Raw genomic sequence first — 18,681 nt, 5'->3', positions numbered from 1 at the left:
CACGCAATGCATGAGAAGAAATAATTATTTTTTATTATAATATAATGTATAATTTTTTGAAGATATAAAAATTAAACAATTTATATTCAGTCCAATTAGGTCTATACTTTGGTCACTCGATCAATTTCGATCCCTCTTCAGTCCATTTTAAGATTAGTTGGGACTTAAATTGATTCTTTTTGTAGATTTTCTTATCAAGTTTAGCTCAATTTTTTATTTAATTGAAAAGTATGAAATTTTATTATATTTGAGCTCAACTATTTACTTTTGAGTTAAAAAAAAATACAAAGAAAAATACTTGTGAGGACCCGAAGACTCGAAGGCCCGAGGACTTAAGGTGAAGGTCTGAGGATCAACTGTGAAGTATAAGAAATAAAGGAGGATGGAAGTCAAGGGTCCGAGGATCCGAGAAGGCAAAAGTAGGACTACCTGGAGAAATACAAAGGGTAAATCGGTGATGCATTTAAAAGATATTGAAAATATCTGGATTGCGGGTAGGTAACTGTGAATGCCGTATTGAATGCTCTGCACCAAGCTTTTTGGCCGCATTGAATAGAGAACACTAGCTTTATCTATTACATTAATGTAGGGGTGACCTACACAGTACAATGCACAGCACTAGAACTTCTTTCCATTATCGACTATAGGTAAATGGACAAGTGTCAGCAAATGAGGCTAGTAAGGTGAGAGATGAAGGATTGAGATAGCAAGAGTAAGGAGTATAAATAGGAGAGATAGTAACGAAGAAGGGGGGCCAATTCTAGTGAGAGAAAGTCTTAAAGATTGTATTGTTAATTTTGATAATGGGATTAGAACGCCAAGATCTTTATTGTTTCATTCCCTCTTTACAAATTTATTATTTTGGGCCTTGAGTTATTTGACCTTCTTTGGGCTGTTGGGTTTGTATATGATTTTTGGTCCTTACAATACTAAAATAGACGTTAAAAATTAGAAATATGAGCCTTAAAAAATCAAAATGATAAATATTTAAAAGTCTTATTCAGTCCACATTGGTTCTATTCGGTCCATTCTGTCCTCTTTGATCCACTTTGGTCCTATTCGGTCTATTTGGTCCCATTTGGTCCATTCTACCCTCTAAAGTTCTATTCAATCTAATTCAGTCTTACTCAGTCCACTTTGATCTAATTCGGTCCATTAAATCCACATTGGCTCTATTTAGTCCATATTGGTCCTATTCTGTCTACTTCGGTCCATTCAGTTCACATTCACATTGTCCCTAATCGGTCCACATTGGTCCTATTCTATCCACTTCAGTCCTTTCAGTCCATTCTGTCTACTTTCGTCCTTTCGGTCCATTATATTCTATTCGGTCTATTCTATCTACTTTCATCTGCTTCAGTCCTATTCGGGCCATTCGGTCCACTTTGTTTCTATTCGGTCCCATTTTGTCTACTTTGGTTCTATTCAGTCAATTTTGTTCACTTTGGTTCTATTCGGTCCATTATGTCCACTTCCGTTCTATTTGGTCCATTCGTTCTTATTCGTCCACCATGTTTCTATTCCGTCCTATTCTCTCCATTAGGTCCACTTTGTTCCATTTGGTCTAATTCAATCCATTCAGATCACGTTAATTCATTTTGGTTTACTTCGATCTATTTTTGTGCTCTTACATCATGGAAAAAAACATGTTTGGATTGAAAGCACGTAATCTGAATCCAAATTTATTATAACAAAAAAATCTCAAACTTGTAATATCCAAACTTGTAATATCTAAAATCTTAAGTATAGCATTTATTATTGCTATACTTTTGTTGAGCAACATTAACGAAGTATTTCAGCCCACTTCAATAGGACTAATTTTAAGTAAAAATCTTTATAAACATAAATGTTATAAATATACAAATGTAATCTTTAGGACATTTTTTTTTAACGTCTTTACTTTTAAATGAATTGCAAAAGCTTCATTATATATTTAAGCAAAATAAATATATACATACATATATATATGTGTGTGTGTGTGTATAATTTTTATTTAAATAAATTATTCAAATGATTCATTCTTAAAAAAATATATTATTATGATAATCAAAATTTATATCAAACTTATACTGAATAAGTTTAATTTATTCTCTAAGTTTTGTTGTAGAGAGAGAGAGACTACTTGTGATAGAGAACTATGAAATGCAACACCAAAACGTATGAACCTAAAATAGAGTTTTAAAAATCACAATGATTCATCAATATAAAGTAGAATTGCAATAAAGAATAAACAATCAAGAGAAATAGCCACTTTTTTAAGACAAAATATGAGAGAGAATAATAATAAATTTATAGAAAATAATATGAAAAGAAAAAAAAAATAGTAATAAACACCAAATTATGTTGTTGGTCCTCAACATAATTCTAAAAGGCCCTTGAACAAGAAAGATAGGAGATCCTCAACATTATGTTAGTATTAGCTAGTTGATTTAGACTAGAAATATATTACTACTGTTTTGTGCTTACGAGAGAGCTCTCTCAAGTCTCAATCATTATGAAATTTATAAGTGACTTTTTATACAGTTAAAATTATATTATTTGAAATTCAGCAAAAAAAAAAAATTTATATTATTTGAAAATGAAAACAATTTCCACATACCTTCTCTATGTTTCTAGTAGGAGCATTACAAGCATTAAAAAAAGAAAAGAGTTTGACTAACATATCACATATATGATCAGTGTTTACCCAGAAGGTACTCAAACAAAACAATACCACCGTAGGGGTGTAGCTTGATAGGAGTCATCAAATTGCTTCACTTGATCAGTTGTTTGAGTGATAGCCCCAGAAAGACGTACATGTTGTATTACCCACTACCGTCACGTGACGTGAGATCGATGAGTCCACACTGAAAACCCCCTTTTTCATTCAAAAAAAAAAACAAAAAAAAGGCGATCACAAAGCTCACAAATAGGCAAACAAATCCTTTAATGCTTTCATAATCTCTTCCGAGTACTCAATATACTCTCATCCTTAAATTGGGTCCAAAATGCTATTTTCCAAAACTCAACAACACCTCAACCAAAAAGAAAGGATAATATTATCAAATAACATCAAAGGGCTATAGAGTCTAGAATTTCAGGTCATGCACTTCGAACTGCTCAAAAAAAAAAAAAAAAGTTGCTGTATTCTTGCTGCTGACAGTTGTAGTGGCCGTGATTTTGGAGCTCCCACTGACTATTGTCTGCAACGGTTAAAAACACCCAATGTGTAAGTCACAATCTCTGAAGTCGGCAGAGGAGATAAGGATTAATCCCAAGCATAATCATTAGATTGCCCTAGTACATAAAAATAAACCAACTTTGTAAACAGTAAGAACATTGAAAAAACCAAAGCATATATGAACAAATCAATCTTCACGTTAGTAGAAAGCAATTGGTCGGCACTCAGCATCAAGCATTTACTGATGAAGAAGATCAATCTCAAAGTACAACTCCAAGCCATTGAGCTTTGAATAAAAAATTCAACAACTAAAGCATTGTTTTGTGACAACTTACCAGCCAGAAGTTGGGGGAAAAATTACATAACGCTTGAGAATGTACACCTATGGCAAATTACCTTAACCAGTAGTTCCTCCACATGACTAGGTACCTCAAAAAAAGGGCATTCAAGACCGGAGGATAACAGTTGCAAAGCAACTGCCATGACTAGGTACCTCAACAAATTGAATCTGGACGTTTTTGTCTAAATGCCTTCGCCTATTTGGCACATAAATCGCATTTCAAAATACTAATACTGACAATTCTACACAAACACAGTGATGTTCAGCTTATAAACTCTCTTTAATGGGCCTAAGACATTTACATGAGATACCCTATGTAAGGTTGCACGCAACTAACACACAAAATATATGGGAAAACTAATGTTAACTAACATCTTATGGAAAGAGTGCACTAATACAGATACTTAGGTCTAAATAAAGAAGATGCTCCTCATTTAGCTCATTTAGAAGGCACCTAAAGCCTCTAACATCTATCAACCAGTATTTTACACTCTTCTGCTCCTTTTTTCCATTAACCCCATTCTAAAAGTTCTTAGGACTTGACCACCAAATATAGCTAGTTTATAAATTCTTAAGATAATTTTGAAAATTTTGCCAGAAAATTACCCAAAAAGAAAAGAGAAAATTGCTAAAAGCCCTGAGCATGAAACAGGTAAAACAGAAAAAAGGAAAAAATATACATACATATATATACACACACACATATCACAACATCAAAATGACCACTCAGGAAGGAAGGAGAATATAAGCAACTCTGCCAATGCCAATGTCATTGGAGCACCATAAATTTACTACTCCACAACTGTTTCATTCATTTATTGTACTTGGTATAGTACATACGTATGCATGCATGTGTGCGCAAAACATGAAAATTATCCTCTCTCACAAATAAATGTGCATCACAGAGAAAGCAATGGTATGCTTCCCCCCACCCCCCCACCCCCCGGCGGAAGCCCTTATTTGCACTATCTAGATAAATTTAAAATAGAAATAAAAACATGTTTTTGTGGGTTTCAAAAAGAACATGTTTCGCGCTTGCAAGACATCAATAAAATGCACTGAATGAAGACAAGACACATTCTTTTTATGCCCAGAAAATATTCAATTCATCAGCCAAAATCAGACCTTCCAGGTTACCATTAATATATATAGACACATTAAAATTTTCAGTTCAATTCCAATAAAATGTAGCGACCAACACATCTCCATGGCTTTTCACCAATCAAGATTAACTTATTCTACTTCTAGTTTAATATCTCAAGCCAAATTATGGTTGCAGTAGCTTTAAGTGTCCTAGAGACTCATTGCAAAGTAATGTGTACACAGCGTCTTTACTTATCAAAGGGGGGTAGACTTACTCTGGTGAAGAGTACTCTTTCTAGCCTTCCTACGTACTATCTATCATTATTTGTCATTCCTGTTGCTGTGGCTGATAGATTGGAGCGTATTCAGAGGAAGTTTTTATGGAGATCTTCAGAGGAGTGTTTTAAATATCCATTGGTGGCTTGGGAGAAGGTGTGTTTACCCATAGATTTGGGTGGTTTGGGGATCAGGAAGTTAGTGCATTTTAATAAAGCCTTGTTAGGGAAATGGTTATGGAGGTTTGGGCGGGAAGGCACTCACCTTTGGAGGAGGGTTATTGCATCTAAATATGGTGAGGGTCAAGGGGGGTGGACTACTAAAATATGTAGAAGGGCCCACGAATGTGGTCCGTGGCGTGGTATTCATGAAGGGTGGGAGAGTTTCTCCAACCATGTGGCCCTAGTGGTGGGGGATGGTACTCGTATTCTCTTTTGGCATGATAAATCGGTTGGAGATAACTCGCTTAAAATGCTCTATCCTCAGTTGTATGTGTGTTCTAATGATAAGAAAGCTTGCATTTCTAATGTTTTATGCTACCAGGAGGGCAGTAACGATAGAATATGGAATTTGAGATTTCATAGGGATTTTCATGAAAGGGAATTAGGGGCTGCCTTCTCTTTCCTTGAGTTCATTCAATCCCGGATCCCTAGGAGTGGCAGGAGTGACTCTTCTCTTTGGTGTCTCAAAGGGAATGGCAAGTTTGATACCCGGTCCTATTACAATATCATTACGGGTGCAGCTGCCTCCAACTTTCCATGGAAGGGTGTTTGGAAAGCTAAGATCCCTAGGAGGGTGGCATTTTTTGTGCGGATAGCGGTTCATGGGCAGATCCTTACATTGGATAATCTTAAGCTTAAGGGGCCCATTTTGGCGAATAGGTGTTGTATGTGCCATCGGAATGAGGAATCTGTGGATCATTTTCTCCTCCACTGTCCGGTTGCTCATTCTCTGTGGGTTTATATGTTTCAGATCTTTGGGACACAATGGGTCATGCCAGGCAATGTGGAAAGCTTAATGTATTGTTGGAGTTTTTGGCTGGGAAAATTTAATTCAGACATATGAAATATGGTTCCTGGTTTTTTGATGTGGATTGTTTGGAAGGAAAGAAATCGGCGCTCTTTTGAGGATACTGAGAAATCCTTGGTTCAATTACAAGCTCTATGCCAAAAGACTTTATTTGATTGGTCTAGGTGTTGAGGTTTCTCGGATTGCTCCACTATTGTCGAGTTTATTTTTTCTCTTAGTTTTACACTTTAGTTTTTTCTTGTTCTTTGTTATTATTTGTTTGTTTGTTGCTTCTCCTTGTGCTTACCATCATGAACACCTTGTATTGGCTCTCATTTGTTTTCAGTTTGTTTTAATAATATTCTTATTACCTATCAAAAAAAAAAAAAATGTGTACATAGCACATCATTCCACCAAAAGGAGATATGAAATGTCTTGTTCACCTCCTTGCCTGCATTGCCATCTATAAAATTCAATTCAACAATTACAGTTGCCCAAAAAAGATTGATTGAATTATAAAAAAATTGAAACGTGAAATACAATTAAATCCTAATTATTTTTTGGAGGGGGTTTAAAACAGAAAATTCTCCTACTCCTTAAATTACAAAAGAAACATACAGACTTCCACGGAGAATAGAGGAAAGAATTCCCTGGGAGGAGGTGTCAATCTTCCAAAAAAAAGAGAAACAACAATATACAAGGATGTTTCGTAATAAATAAGCACGAAGAGCCTTGCAAACTGTCAGAGGCAATCATAGTCCATGAGAGAAATGAAAAATAACCATAGAAGGTTAGAATATAGATATACACATACATACATAAATGGTTAAACAAACAAACAGCAGAAGCTCACACCAGTGAGTCAAAAATCCATCACATAACCATTATTCAGTACTCATTAAAAAGGGACGTAAGAATCTTGTTAGAAACATTACATTATATCTTTTTCTTTTTCTTTTTTGAAGAAGTGCCTATATCTTTTACCATATCACATGCTACTCCATTAATAAAACATAAAATTCTTAACTCAACTTGCTAACTTGTAGCATCACAACATAATTTTTTTGATAGGTAATAAGACTTTTTATTGAAGGAAATGAACATTGTATTCATGATGATGAACACTCTAACCTATATCACTTAATCACAACATAAAAATGACCTATATCACTAAATCTTTCTAAATATCACCAGTTTCAACCAACTATAGGATGGTACAGAATTATGCACTAAAAGGATCTATAAAGCCATTGTAGTCCGGGCAAGAAGGCATGCCAGTTAAAAGGGATGGTATGGTGGTTCATGATTGAGCAATGATCACATTAAACTCAGAGAAATTCAGGCAGTAAATAAAACTTCTACAACAACAACAGTTTGGCTCATGTCTGATGGCATAATTTGGGACTTTCTAAAAAGTGAAAGATAAATCATGTATGTTTTGAACACACAGCACAATATCATCAAATTACATGACTGGTCAAGAATTTACCAATACTAACACTAGAGGGCATGCAAATTTGTTCTTTACCTAAATATTCTTTTACGTAAAAATAATAAGTTAGTCAAAATTCTAATTCTCATATCCAAGAAAACAAAAAGAAGACAAAATTCTGATTCTCATTTAAGTTAAGTAAGATTAAGAACCATTACCCTTCAAGCTTGTGCAACCACCTCCTTCTCCTCCACATCATTTGTAGCAGCATTTGGCTCTGCACCCTCCGTGGGCGGCTGAACCTGCTCGTCCTCCGGCAGTGGCTCCTCCACGTAATCATTCTCAAATGCATCCGCGGGCACTTCATAGATTCTAACCTGTGGTTTGGATGGGTCTTTCACAAGCACATATTTCCCCTCATTCAACTTCATACACAAGTCCACAATGGACTTCACAATCCCCCACATATTCGAAGTATTCAAATTGATCTGTGAAGCAAACTCCCTTGGCTTGTACCCGACAACTGCCAATATCACGTGGTTAAAATGATCACGAGGATGAACCCGAGAGACATACCCCAGTTTCATCATATCGGCACTAGCTAGTAAAGCCTGAGCCGTCCATTTGGCCATCTTGTTCGCATTGTTCTTTAGCTCAGTGGCCAACACAGCACCTCTCTGAGTCTCGAGCTTCTGCCTCCAATCGACACCCGAGTATTTGGAGTCGAATTCATTGAGTGCATTGAGAGTTAAGAAGGACCTCTGATTGTTAATCTCGACAACACTCTGTACCTCACACCGAGCCACCAAGTACATATCGTTATCGAGCTTCCACCGCCTATAGCGATATGCCACAGAGGCAACCTCTTCTCCTTCGCTGGCGAAGGGGTTAGGCTCGTCGAATGCGACCTTTTTCCCATCCCTAATGAGAACCTGCTGGGAGAAATTCTGGTTGATGTAAGCAGCCTCCACGCCGAGGGAATAGGAGGAATTGATATCGTCCTTGGCCTCAGGCAAGGGCTCCTGAGAGGTCTCGTGGACAGAGAGCAAGTCGAGCTGAGAGCCATCGCGCTTATCGAAGAACAACTTGTTCCCGACCCTCTGGACCACAATGTCCCAGGAGTAAACAGACCTGGGCGCACACATGAGGGTAGAGAGGATGGTGTCAGTGGCAAAGACGGTGGCTTTGTCCTCGTTGGCGAGGCGGCGGATGACAGGGTCATCAGTGGTGGTAACCTTGAAGAAATTACGGTTTTTGAAGCGTTCAAGACGGCGCTCATTCTTGGGAGTGATGCGGTCAAAGGATCGATCGTAGAACTCGAGCGCACCGCAGAGGAGGAGGTCCTCGGGTTCGGGGACGGAGAAGGAGAGCTTGGAGAAGGTGGAGAAGGGGATCTGGTCGAGCATGTTCCATTCGGGTTGGATGTCGACGGAGGATTTCAAAGGCTCTCGGCGCATCATGTTGTTGGCGTTGGAGCGGTTATTATTGTAGTGACGGTCGCGGCGGGCGCGTTCCTTCTCGGCCTCACGCTTTTTGGCTTCAACTTCCTCGTCGCGGCGTTGAGGGAGCTGGCGTTGTTGCTGGAACCTCCACTTAGGGCCAAACTTGGGCTTAGGAGGAGGCTTGCCGTCGACGAGACGGAAGGAGGAGTCGTCATCGGCGGCGCCGGAGGAAGGGAAGGAGTCGTCGTTGGAGAAGTCGAAGACGGAATCGGAAGGATTCTTGGAGCGGTTCTGGTTGGGGTTGTTGTAGTTGGTGCGAGTCCAGTCGGCGATACGGCCAAGCTTATCGGAGCGGGAGAAAGGGGCGAAGGGGACGTTGACAGGGAGGTTAAGGTTGAGATTGGAGGAATCGGGCGGGCCCCATCCGTCGGGATTGAATGGAACTTGTCCAATTTCGAACTCTCCTCCTCCCATCATTACAATCTGAATTTTGTGAGTGTGAGAAAGCTGATGGAGTGAGGGATACAGGCAGCGGCTTTACTTTGTAAAACCCAAACACAAAAAGAGTAGAGCAGAGCAGAGCAGAAACCCCAACCCAACCCTACGTGATGCTATTGATATTGATATAATCGCGAAATACCATTTATACCCTCGTTATTTATTTTTATATTGGATCGAAACCGGACCAAATAGAAATAGATAAAGAAAATAACCAAAAACATTAACACACACTGTACACACAGGCCAGGCCAGGCCACAGCCATGGTCTCCAGTCCACAGTCCTTGTGCTCTGCTCTGCTGCATCCTCCAGTTTTACGACCGGTGATCGAATCTCTCTTTCTCTCACTATTTTGGTTTTTCATAATGCTCTTTTTGTTTGTTGAAGTCATCTGTTTCTACTTTTCTACTTTCTAGAAACTTAGTAAATGAAACCTGCTACTATGTGTCGTGTACCACATTACCACAGACCACAAAAATCAGATTTTTATTGATACTTTATTTGTTTTATTCATTTTTTTTTAGTTTTTTTCATAGTTTTGTGTACCACTGTAGCTTTTTAATGTTTTAGTAATATTTTATGTTAGATTTTAACTTGATACCTGACTCAAAAAAATAAATAAACAAATTGATACCGGTGGTTTGTTATTTCTTTACTTCAATAGTAGTTTTGATAAATCAACTATGTTTCTTTGACGGGGTAATTATTGGTTTATATTGTAATATTCATGTAAAAAAAAAATTACCTTGTATATTAAATAAATGTATATAACACAGATTCTTATTATCCTTGTTATTCAGATGCTAAGAATGTTGTAGCTGTTATTTGTTATAAGCACAGTGTGAACATGATGTTCTTTTTATGCAATAAACTTTGATTACCTGTTTACCAAAAGAAAACTTTGATTACCTATCCACCAAAAAAAAGATTGTTCTAGCTGTTCAAGTATATCTTTATGGATTGATGGCTGACACCCTGAAGATCAGAATCACTGGTGGTGCTTATCTGGTTTTCATGGTGATGTGCCTCTTCTATCCAAGCCACAAGTTTGTGTACCGTTTAACCTTGTTTCCATGTGGTGTTGTTCTATTACAGTCAAAATAAATTAATGTACAGTAGTTGGAGCTTTTTGTATATAGGCAGGGGATTCACATGTTGAGTTTTGTGGTTAGTACACTGTACCAAGAGCATTCTATCACTTTCATGACACAATTTTTTCTTCTTCTGCTCAATCCCACTAACATAAGAGGCATTGAAACATTGTTACAGTACGATGTTACTTTCCAAATTCCAACCTTTCATTTCCTTTCATCCTTGATTCCTTTGTCCATTGCACATCCAAAACCCCTTATACAACATCATATTCTGGAATTTATATTCTCTACTGCCAATCCTACTCCTACTGTGACCTTGTCTTTGGGAATCGGCACCTTAGCTTTGACATTGTAATAACTATTATGTTATCCATTGACTGTACTATAGTTAAGTTATTTCAGTTACTCCTAATCTAAGCCATGGAGTCCTCAGATGTCAATTGCTCGAAGCTCTGAGTCTGACCTCTCCAACTCCAACAATGATTCTTGAAGATTTATCACAAGGTTCATAAATTCTCTGTCGGACCTTTTTTACTTATACTGGTAGTAGTAATTTTGATTAGCCTGGTGCTTATTTTTTAGACTTCTTATTTGATATTTCTGATATATGCTATCTGTTTTGCCAATGTTATTAATCAAAATGAAATTCCGTGATAATTTTCTGTTTGATCCTAATCTTATCCTTCTCCATATACTCATCCGATGATTCTGATCGTATTTGCTGGTTGTTGTTTACGATGCTTCTCACTATTCATCTCATATATGCTTTAGGCACGAGCCAGAATTAGTTATGAATACTGTTTAACTTTTGTGTTACATTCCATCGTCGGCTATGAGAAACCTTTTTTAAATTGTCTATTCCCACTGCATTTCGTGCCCCCTGGTTTGCATTACAAGGCCTGATTGTTAATATGCAATAATGAAATCTAAGGAACAGCCAAAATGACATTTGAGAGCCCGAAAGGAAAAACATTTTAAAAAAATGAAATGGTTTAATCATGGATTATTCAAGTACTATTCTACAACATAAGTTAAGAAGCTACAGCTATCATAAATTCCTGGCTTAAGGGGCTGGAGGAACCTACTTAGATTGATGTCTCAAACTTTATGTAGAGAAACAGATCAAACAACTAGCCACATGAAGTAGGCTGACCAAAGTGTTAGTGAAACTGACGCAAAAGCATATGTCCACAGCATGATCACTGAACATTCATTCTTCCCAGCTCCAAACAATTGGGTAATTGTGCCTGCCATATCAAATAAGGAAAAACATTTTAACAAGGATACCACTGCTTATAATTAAAGATTTCCAAATAAGATATATTCCATCTTCCTGTATCTTTTATCTAATAGGGTTATATTTGAGTATGCAAGATGCATTGGCCCAAATAGAGAAAAGAACATAGCTGCCTTAAGTGGCAGATTAGGTGGTGCCGTGTGAGGTAGTTCCTTTGTCCTAGAGTCAATTTATTAAAAATGTATTGTATAGAGTTCAAAAGCTGTTTATGCACAAGTGTTTTCAAGTGTGAGGCATTGATACCAAAAAGTTGTATCTTGGTGTTTTTGAAATAGAAGTATCCATCGACCGCAAATTTTGTCCAACATTTAATTATTGGGCATTACCAGTGGTGAAGAGAATACACTTTTATCATGAGCATAGAAATACAAGAACATAACTATGGTACAAGTGCCGCATTAACAATTGGACCTTTAGTTCACTAATTCACAGACACCTTTTTGAACACTACAACTAACACATGCACAAAGATGAACTCACATCTCATGGCACCTTATACACGAGGCTCACTCAATTCTTCTTTTCATTCACCAATTATATATACTTGGGCGGTGCTTAAATGGCCAAGTCAGCCTCTCACAGGTCATTTGACACATCAGGTGGTTATGTTGAAACCAAGAAATTAAAACAAGATGAACAATTATATTTGAAACTGCACAGCCTTGGTTGAGTCAATAATTTGGACAGTGGACAGTGTTCCTTGCACACAACAGAGTCTGCTTTTTATCTGCAGCAGTAAGTAGATTGGTACTTTCATGGCAGCAATGCGAAGAAATTAATCCAGTCCCTTCGACATTTCTTAATTATTTCAATTCTTTGAGAAGTGGTGGTTAATCGTCCAACAAAAGGAAATCATATATAGATGAAATGAGTATAATCATGACAGATTTGTCCTCTCTGATGTCTAAATCTTGTATTGCCACTGAAATGGGCTCTCCTGTTTTTTGAAAAAAAGAAAAGAAAAAATGTCTATCTGTATATATGGTTTCATATATTAGCCTAATTATCTTATTTTTCTATTAAAAGCTTTATTATTATAGACTTCAAGATCACTTCAGTATGATATGACTGTCCCTACTGATTGACCTAGAGAGAGGTTGATCTAGTGACGGACAGTTAGACTTGTCACTGTACAGAAGTTATGTCTTGTAAGATATAAATTTTTTAGCCCAACAGCTATATCTCTGGTGCTTTAAATTGTTACCCAATTGACAATAAAAATCCCTTGTGTTTACTTACGGACTCTCCTTTCTTGGTAGCGATGTATTAGTTCTCTTTTCCATTAGCAGCATACGGTAGTGAAGAATAAAAGGGATGAAAAATCAACATGGATGTTTAATCAAACCTTCCTTATTATTGAACATATTTAACACTAAATGTCTTTATCAGATTTTCAAGACAATCACAAATTCAGAGTCAAGTTGGACATTTGAATTGCAACCACCTTTAGATTCCCATCCCACTTTAACAACTTTTCCTCTCCCACTCCCTGGCTTCCCATCTCTCTCTCTCTACTGTTTATTTGCTTTTGACTTTGAACTTCCTTTGTTGCAGGATCCCATTTCATCCTCCGAATCCAATTTCAAAACTCACTATTATATTCCCAAATTCCTACTTCCCCGCTTAACTTCATTCTGGATTGTCAAATCTTTAATGGTAGAGAATTAATGGTTGACCTTTCATGGTTATCCTATTCATATTTTTTTCCTCAGCCTAAATAGTAAATACCAATTCAAGAGAAGCTGTGTAGATATAAGTTCAAGTTGTTTTTAAACACACATGCATCCATAAGTAGAGTTTAATATTTAATAAAGATTAACAGAGCTCATTTTGAAGGACAATAATGAAAAGATAACACATAAAGAAAAGGGATGGTTGTGATGAAAGACAATACCAAAAAAAAAAATATTGAACACAAATCAAGCTCACATTATTGTATTCACTTCTCAACATTAAAAACTCATCGTACCTATGTTCATTGCTGGTGGAAGTGCATACTGAAGTAGAAGAACAAACTGATACAAAGGATCTGAGTGAACCAAACCAAAACGTATCGCACTTTTAACGATGATAATGCCTAAGAGAGGCAGGAAAATATACCGAACTGCTATGATGCCAAAGATTAGTGGCTGCAGAGTACCTGAACCTTTCAAACCTGAATAACAATGTCCAACATTTACTTAAAACTTATATATACCAAAAGGAGAGATTGAAAAAACAGAAGTATCGAACTAGGCTTATATAAGGTAATAACGACAAACATTTAATAAAATATTTTATACCTTTAAGAAGGTTTCCTCCTAATATCAGAGTGAGAGTTGGGATGGCTGCTTCACTGAAGATAAGAGAAAGAAAAGTGAGAAACCTTTCATGAATTCAAAAGGCAATAAGAAACAATAAGCTGAACCTGTAGAATTCATATCCCAACAAATGAGAGCACTAAGCACGAGACTTTTAAAACCTTGAATCACATAGCTTAAATTTAGGATATGTATACCCCAGAAAAGAAGCAGAATCCAGGACCACACGTAGAGGAGCATCACCACCAATAATTAGGTTTCGGATCTGGGGAACCACGCCAATGATAAACCCAACCATCTAGATATGATACAAGAAAATGCAATAAATCAGTCATCAGATTATTGGCTGACATGTTTCAATTACATAAGGAATTATCTCTGAATATCTGTTACCCTACTTTAGAGTAACGTTGTGATAAGATACATTTCAGATTGATGAATCAGACAATTATATTGCTTTAAATGTGTTCCGATAAGGTGTCCTCGAGAGTTTATACATGTTGGGACACCACTTCAAAAAAAAAAAAAAAAACTCAAGCCAATAAATTTGGACACAACTATGTAATCAACTATGTACTTTCCTCGATGTGTTATGTAACATGTTCAAAACATATTTTAGCAAAAAGGCTAATTATATTTATGGAACACATACGTTAGCAAGAAAAGAAGAACATGCTTTCCTCTTTCTTTCTAAGAGCTGATTTCCTTTCTCTTATTAGAGACTTAAAAAAGTTGTCATCAGTTCTAAAGACCATGATTTCCTGATGATTGAAAGAACTAGATATGGTTCAGGCCAAAAACAAAAACACACACACACACACACACACAAAGAGAGAAAGAGAGAGCCTTGGTGAGTTAAAAGAACCAAAAAGATTCCGCTCCAGTTGTTGAAGGTGCAAACAATGCCTTGAGATTGATCTTTCTTGAAAACACCCTTAAGTAGTGCTTAATTGCATATAAGATTGGTCCCTGTCATGAAAGTGTGAAATGTTTAAGTAAGAAGAAGAACAACAACAAGAACAAAATAATAATAATACTAATAACTACATTTACTTAGACTATGATGATTGCGTAATGAGCTTCCCACCCCTCACCCCCTCTAAAAACAATTGTTAAACTTCTAAGGTAAGAACTTCAAAATCATAATAAATCTCATTTTTAGCAAAGGAGGCAGAGGGAGCAACCTTCTTTTCCTCTTCAGAAGGAAGCATTAGTTTATTTGCATTGTCCTCAGAGACAGAACAGTTTTCTGAAGGAAGAACTGCTTCTGAGGAATCCCCATGGAGTAATTTTGAAGTGGCCCCGTTAGGCTTCTTATTGCTAGTGAACTCATCTGCGTTGACTTTTTCGTTGACCTTACTTGAGAAAATCCTCACAATATTGTAAACATAGGACCACAAATAAATGGCTCCAATCTGAAGAACCCAATAACAGAATGTCAATCATTGTCATGCTTAAGGATTATGTTCATGCACCACCATGCATATATAGTGATGCTTTACTTGTGGTGAATACAATATAAGAAATGAGAATCTTCACCACTTAATTTCCTCTAATAACTGCTTATCAAAAATTTCCTCTAATAACTATATTTGTCAATGTCTTTATGCAGATGCTCATTGTGAAACAGTGGATGATAGCTTTTTTGAGAAAATTGCTATGCCAAAGGTTAGAATGTGTGGTAGGTTTCAACCCATCAAAATGATGGCTCATAATCTGAATCTTATAAAATTGATGAGCAGTCAGGTTGATTAGTACATATTATGCAAATTTTTATGATTAATATTATGTACAGTTATCCTGAATCAATACAGACAAAGCTAATGAAACTGCATACCGCCATAGAAAGTGAAGCGTAAGCCATTCCATATGTATGGCAGACATCAGGTGCTCCAAATGGACTGCCTTTCTCTCTACATACTGCTGGGATGATAATTATAGGCAAATTTCCCATATTCCCTGTTCACATCAACCCAAAACATGAACTTATATATTTTACCCAAGGGATGCATTATATTCTATTCCCCTAATAACAAGGGGTATCCAAACTCAGGTTCTCCCAATTGGAAGAATTGAACAATGCTACCAAATCACAGGGCTCTTTGCCAAAGACTGCATTTTGTTGGTAGAGGACTAGGCTGATAGGCAACCACAGCACTGCCACAATCATATGGCAATTCTGGTGTCCATAGTTTTCTTGGTTGAAAATGATGGTACATGTTGTAAAGGATTTTATAGGTGGCTACCTGCCGCACAGCAACCCAATATCAGGCCCTTCAGATGTTGGGGAGGTCTTGTGATTTTAATCAGCACCCAACCTAGTGCTGAGCCAATTAAGAATGTACCCAGAACATTGAATGGCATGAACCACCTACATATTTAATCAAGGTTGAACAAAACATGAGATGAAAGGGAAACAGATAACTTTAAATAAATAAAACAGCACATTCCATAAGAAACATAGATACGTGTTCAGTGATCAGATTGATGCTCACAACAAAACAACGCCTTCAAAAGTTATTGTTTTAGCCAGGTTGCTACTCACAAGTGCCGGATTGAACACAAAAAATACCACCTATCAGGAAACAGAGCGTGTGACTGTTAGTCCATCCAGTCTCAGGAATTTACTCTCTTTTTTTTAAGCATTTATTTGTTTAATTGGTAAGCCTCGTGCCTTTAAGCCTAAGGATTATAGATGAATGAACTGAAGTGCAAGAACCATTGCTTACAGTATTTAATTGCTTCATTGCATTCTCCCCCAAGATATCCATACGCTCCAGTGCTAGAAATGAGCCAAGTGCAGTCAACAATAGCACTTTCAAAACCGGGGCAGATGCAACAAAAAATAAATCCACAAGCCCCATTGTGACGATTCTTCCAAAACATTAAGTAAACCACTTAAAAGTGTTAGAAAAGATGAGACATGACTTTGACATCATATTAGAAAAGATAAAACATTACTTTGATACAATATCAGAAAATGTGATATAACATTGATAGTATGATGAAGTATATGAAAAAATATGACGAAGAAAATAAAGAAGGCAGAAAGAGAAGGCTGAAATTAATGTGGCTTGGCTTGACACCAACATCCACAAAGGAACGTCAACATATTTACCATTAAGCTATATGTATTACTATTATGAACCCATGGTAGTAGGGTATTTATAGTATGCTAAATCCTATACTAACAACTTATTAAACCAGGGTAAGAGTATATTTATATAGAAATGTTCTCTATACTTTCTATGGAAGATCCAGCAAAACCAGTACTATGAGCTGGTTACGGAGGAACACATTTTTTCCTAAATCAACAAATAGACCGAATTTGAACATTCAACACATACAGAGTCATACAGACAGACAATAATACACAATAAAAGGGTATGTGCAACAACTTATACAACAAATTTACAGATACACAATGAGTTGCCAAAACAAATGTTATGCGGAAAAATAGTTGTTCACTGGAATTATCACTCTTCCTTCTTTTTTTTTCAAGAAAAAAAATCATGCTCCAGGCTCTTTATATGAGAAAAAACTTACAAAGAATTTAGCTAGGAATGAAGTTGAGATGGGAGAGAAATGATCCTTGAGCCCTGCAGAACTGAAAAGAGAGAGCAAATTGGTTGGCAACAACTTGATTATAGTAAATGAGAAAATGTACATACCATGCTAGCTAGCTAACTACGTGTTGATGTTCAAGTCCTAGTAGGGGAAGATAAATAGTGAATTTGAAAGTGGCCATGCAAATGCAATGCACGGAAAAAAGAGTTAAGTGAAACCTACTAAATTTGGTTTATTGTTGTTTGTTAGAAATAAGGTAGAGGAGGAGCGAGAGAGGATATAATAAGAGTTAAGGAGAGGAGCATGGGTAAAGCCGAGCTAGTTAATACGCTCAATGCTAGTTCATGTCATGTGAGCTATGGATTAGGAGAAGTAAGTCCATTTTAATACTTTTGTCGCACCTCCAACTTGTCTTTGGATTCCGAATTTGTTGAAATCAGAACTGAAGTTTTAATGTGTATGCTGAGATGATAATGTGGCAGCATAGTGTGACGATGTGTTATTATTTACGAACATGCAGGTAATTATAAATATAAAGCCATAGCCCCAAGAGCAAGAACTTAAAAAATACCAAAAAATAATATTTGTATTTGTGTTTGTATTTGTATTTGTGTGACTGAGCTCCACCAATTGGTAATGAAGTTTGTCCTCTCTCTAATAAATGTAAGTGTGAGATTTTGGATGTTTGTGGCAAAGGAAACATCACACCCAAGGGCTGCTCACTCTCTTTGTGTCTGTTTGTGATCTAAACGCTATGCTTCTTTCCGTATCATTTCAGCATTTACTCCTCCTTCCTGCTACCTTCCTACCTCTTCCTTTTCTTTCTGTCTTGTCCTATCTATATTTTAATTAATGCCACTTAACTTTACTTGCTTTTTTTCTTTTCTTTTTTTCCTTCTTCTTCTTCTTCTTCTTCTTCTTCTTTTAATATGTTTTTCTTTTGAATTAAAAGTTTTAGATAAATTGTACTTTCTTGCACCTTGAATTATATGGTCATTTGTAATGTACCTTTTTTCTATAAAATTTTAAATCTTTAAAATAAATTTAAAAAAAACTTAAATTTTAGATTTGAGTAAGGTCACACAGATTACAAATTTGCAATTACATTCTCTCTTATAATCTTGCTTTTTTTTTTTTTTGGATAAATTTCGCTTTCCATAAAATATTTACACATACGTTATTA

The 18,681-nt window shown here is 36.5% G+C and overlaps 2 protein-coding genes across 5 annotated transcripts; both read right to left on the bottom strand.

Moving 5' to 3' along the window:
• Nucleotides 1-2,909: 2,909 nt before the first annotated feature.
• On the bottom strand, nt 2,910-9,378 carry LOC142624187 (eukaryotic translation initiation factor 3 subunit D-like). 2 transcript variants are annotated; one of them, XM_075797720.1, is made up of 2 exons: nt 7,518-9,378; nt 2,910-3,182 (listed from the first exon to the last, which is right to left on the bottom strand). In XM_075797720.1, the coding sequence occupies exon 1, from the start codon at nt 9,216-9,218 to the stop codon at nt 7,521-7,523; it is 1,698 nt and encodes a 565-aa protein (XP_075653835.1). In that variant the 5' UTR covers nt 9,219-9,378; the 3' UTR covers nt 2,910-3,182; nt 7,518-7,520. The 2 variants fall into 2 exon arrangements, with proteins under 2 accessions (XP_075653835.1, XP_075653834.1); XM_075797719.1 differs by having other exon boundaries at nt 2,910-3,276; nt 7,518-9,333.
• A 1,917-nt stretch (nt 9,379-11,295) lies between these two features.
• Nucleotides 11,296-17,975, bottom strand: LOC142625869 (protein PIN-LIKES 3-like). 3 transcript variants are annotated; one of them, XM_075799608.1, is made up of 12 exons: nt 17,889-17,975; nt 17,478-17,538; nt 16,661-16,805; nt 16,427-16,506; nt 16,178-16,302; nt 15,769-15,890; nt 15,116-15,346; nt 14,809-14,900; nt 14,129-14,230; nt 13,914-13,966; nt 13,601-13,786; nt 11,296-11,581 (listed from the first exon to the last, which is right to left on the bottom strand). In XM_075799608.1, exons 3-12 carry the CDS (start codon nt 16,793-16,795, stop codon nt 11,457-11,459), a joined length of 1,251 nt encoding a protein of 416 aa, XP_075655723.1. In that variant the 5' UTR covers nt 16,796-16,805; nt 17,478-17,538; nt 17,889-17,975; the 3' UTR covers nt 11,296-11,456. The 3 variants fall into 3 exon arrangements, with proteins under 3 accessions (XP_075655723.1, XP_075655722.1, XP_075655721.1); XM_075799607.1 differs by lacking the exon at nt 17,889-17,975 and adding an exon at nt 17,721-17,856; XM_075799606.1 differs by lacking the exon at nt 17,889-17,975 and adding an exon at nt 17,603-17,650.
• Between the last annotated feature and the right edge of the window lie 706 nt (nt 17,976-18,681).

Source organism: Castanea sativa, chromosome 2 (assembly GCF_040712315.1).
Source record: "Castanea sativa cultivar Marrone di Chiusa Pesio chromosome 2, ASM4071231v1".
Lineage (NCBI taxonomy): Eukaryota > Viridiplantae > Streptophyta > Magnoliopsida > Fagales > Fagaceae > Castanea > Castanea sativa.
The sequence above is the reverse complement of the archived record's forward strand: the minus strand, read 5'-3'. Positions and strand labels throughout refer to the sequence as shown.

Excerpts from the sequence above, each read along its gene's own strand:
- LOC142624187 (XM_075797720.1), bottom strand. The coding sequence starts at position 9,218 with ATGATGGGAGGAGGAGAGTTCGAAATTGGACAAGTTCCATTCAATCCC.
- LOC142625869 (XM_075799608.1), bottom strand. The coding sequence starts at position 16,795 with ATGGGGCTTGTGGATTTATTTTTTGTTGCATCTGCCCCGGTTTTGAAA. Across the intron at positions 16,507-16,660 it reads CAATGAAGCAATTAAATACT|GTGGTATTTTTTGTGTTCAA; the intron begins GTAAGCAATGGT and ends GTTTCCTGATAG. Across the intron at positions 14,901-15,115 it reads CTTCTGAAGAGGAAAAGAAG|GGACCAATCTTATATGCAAT; the intron begins GTTGCTCCCTCT and ends CTTTCATGACAG.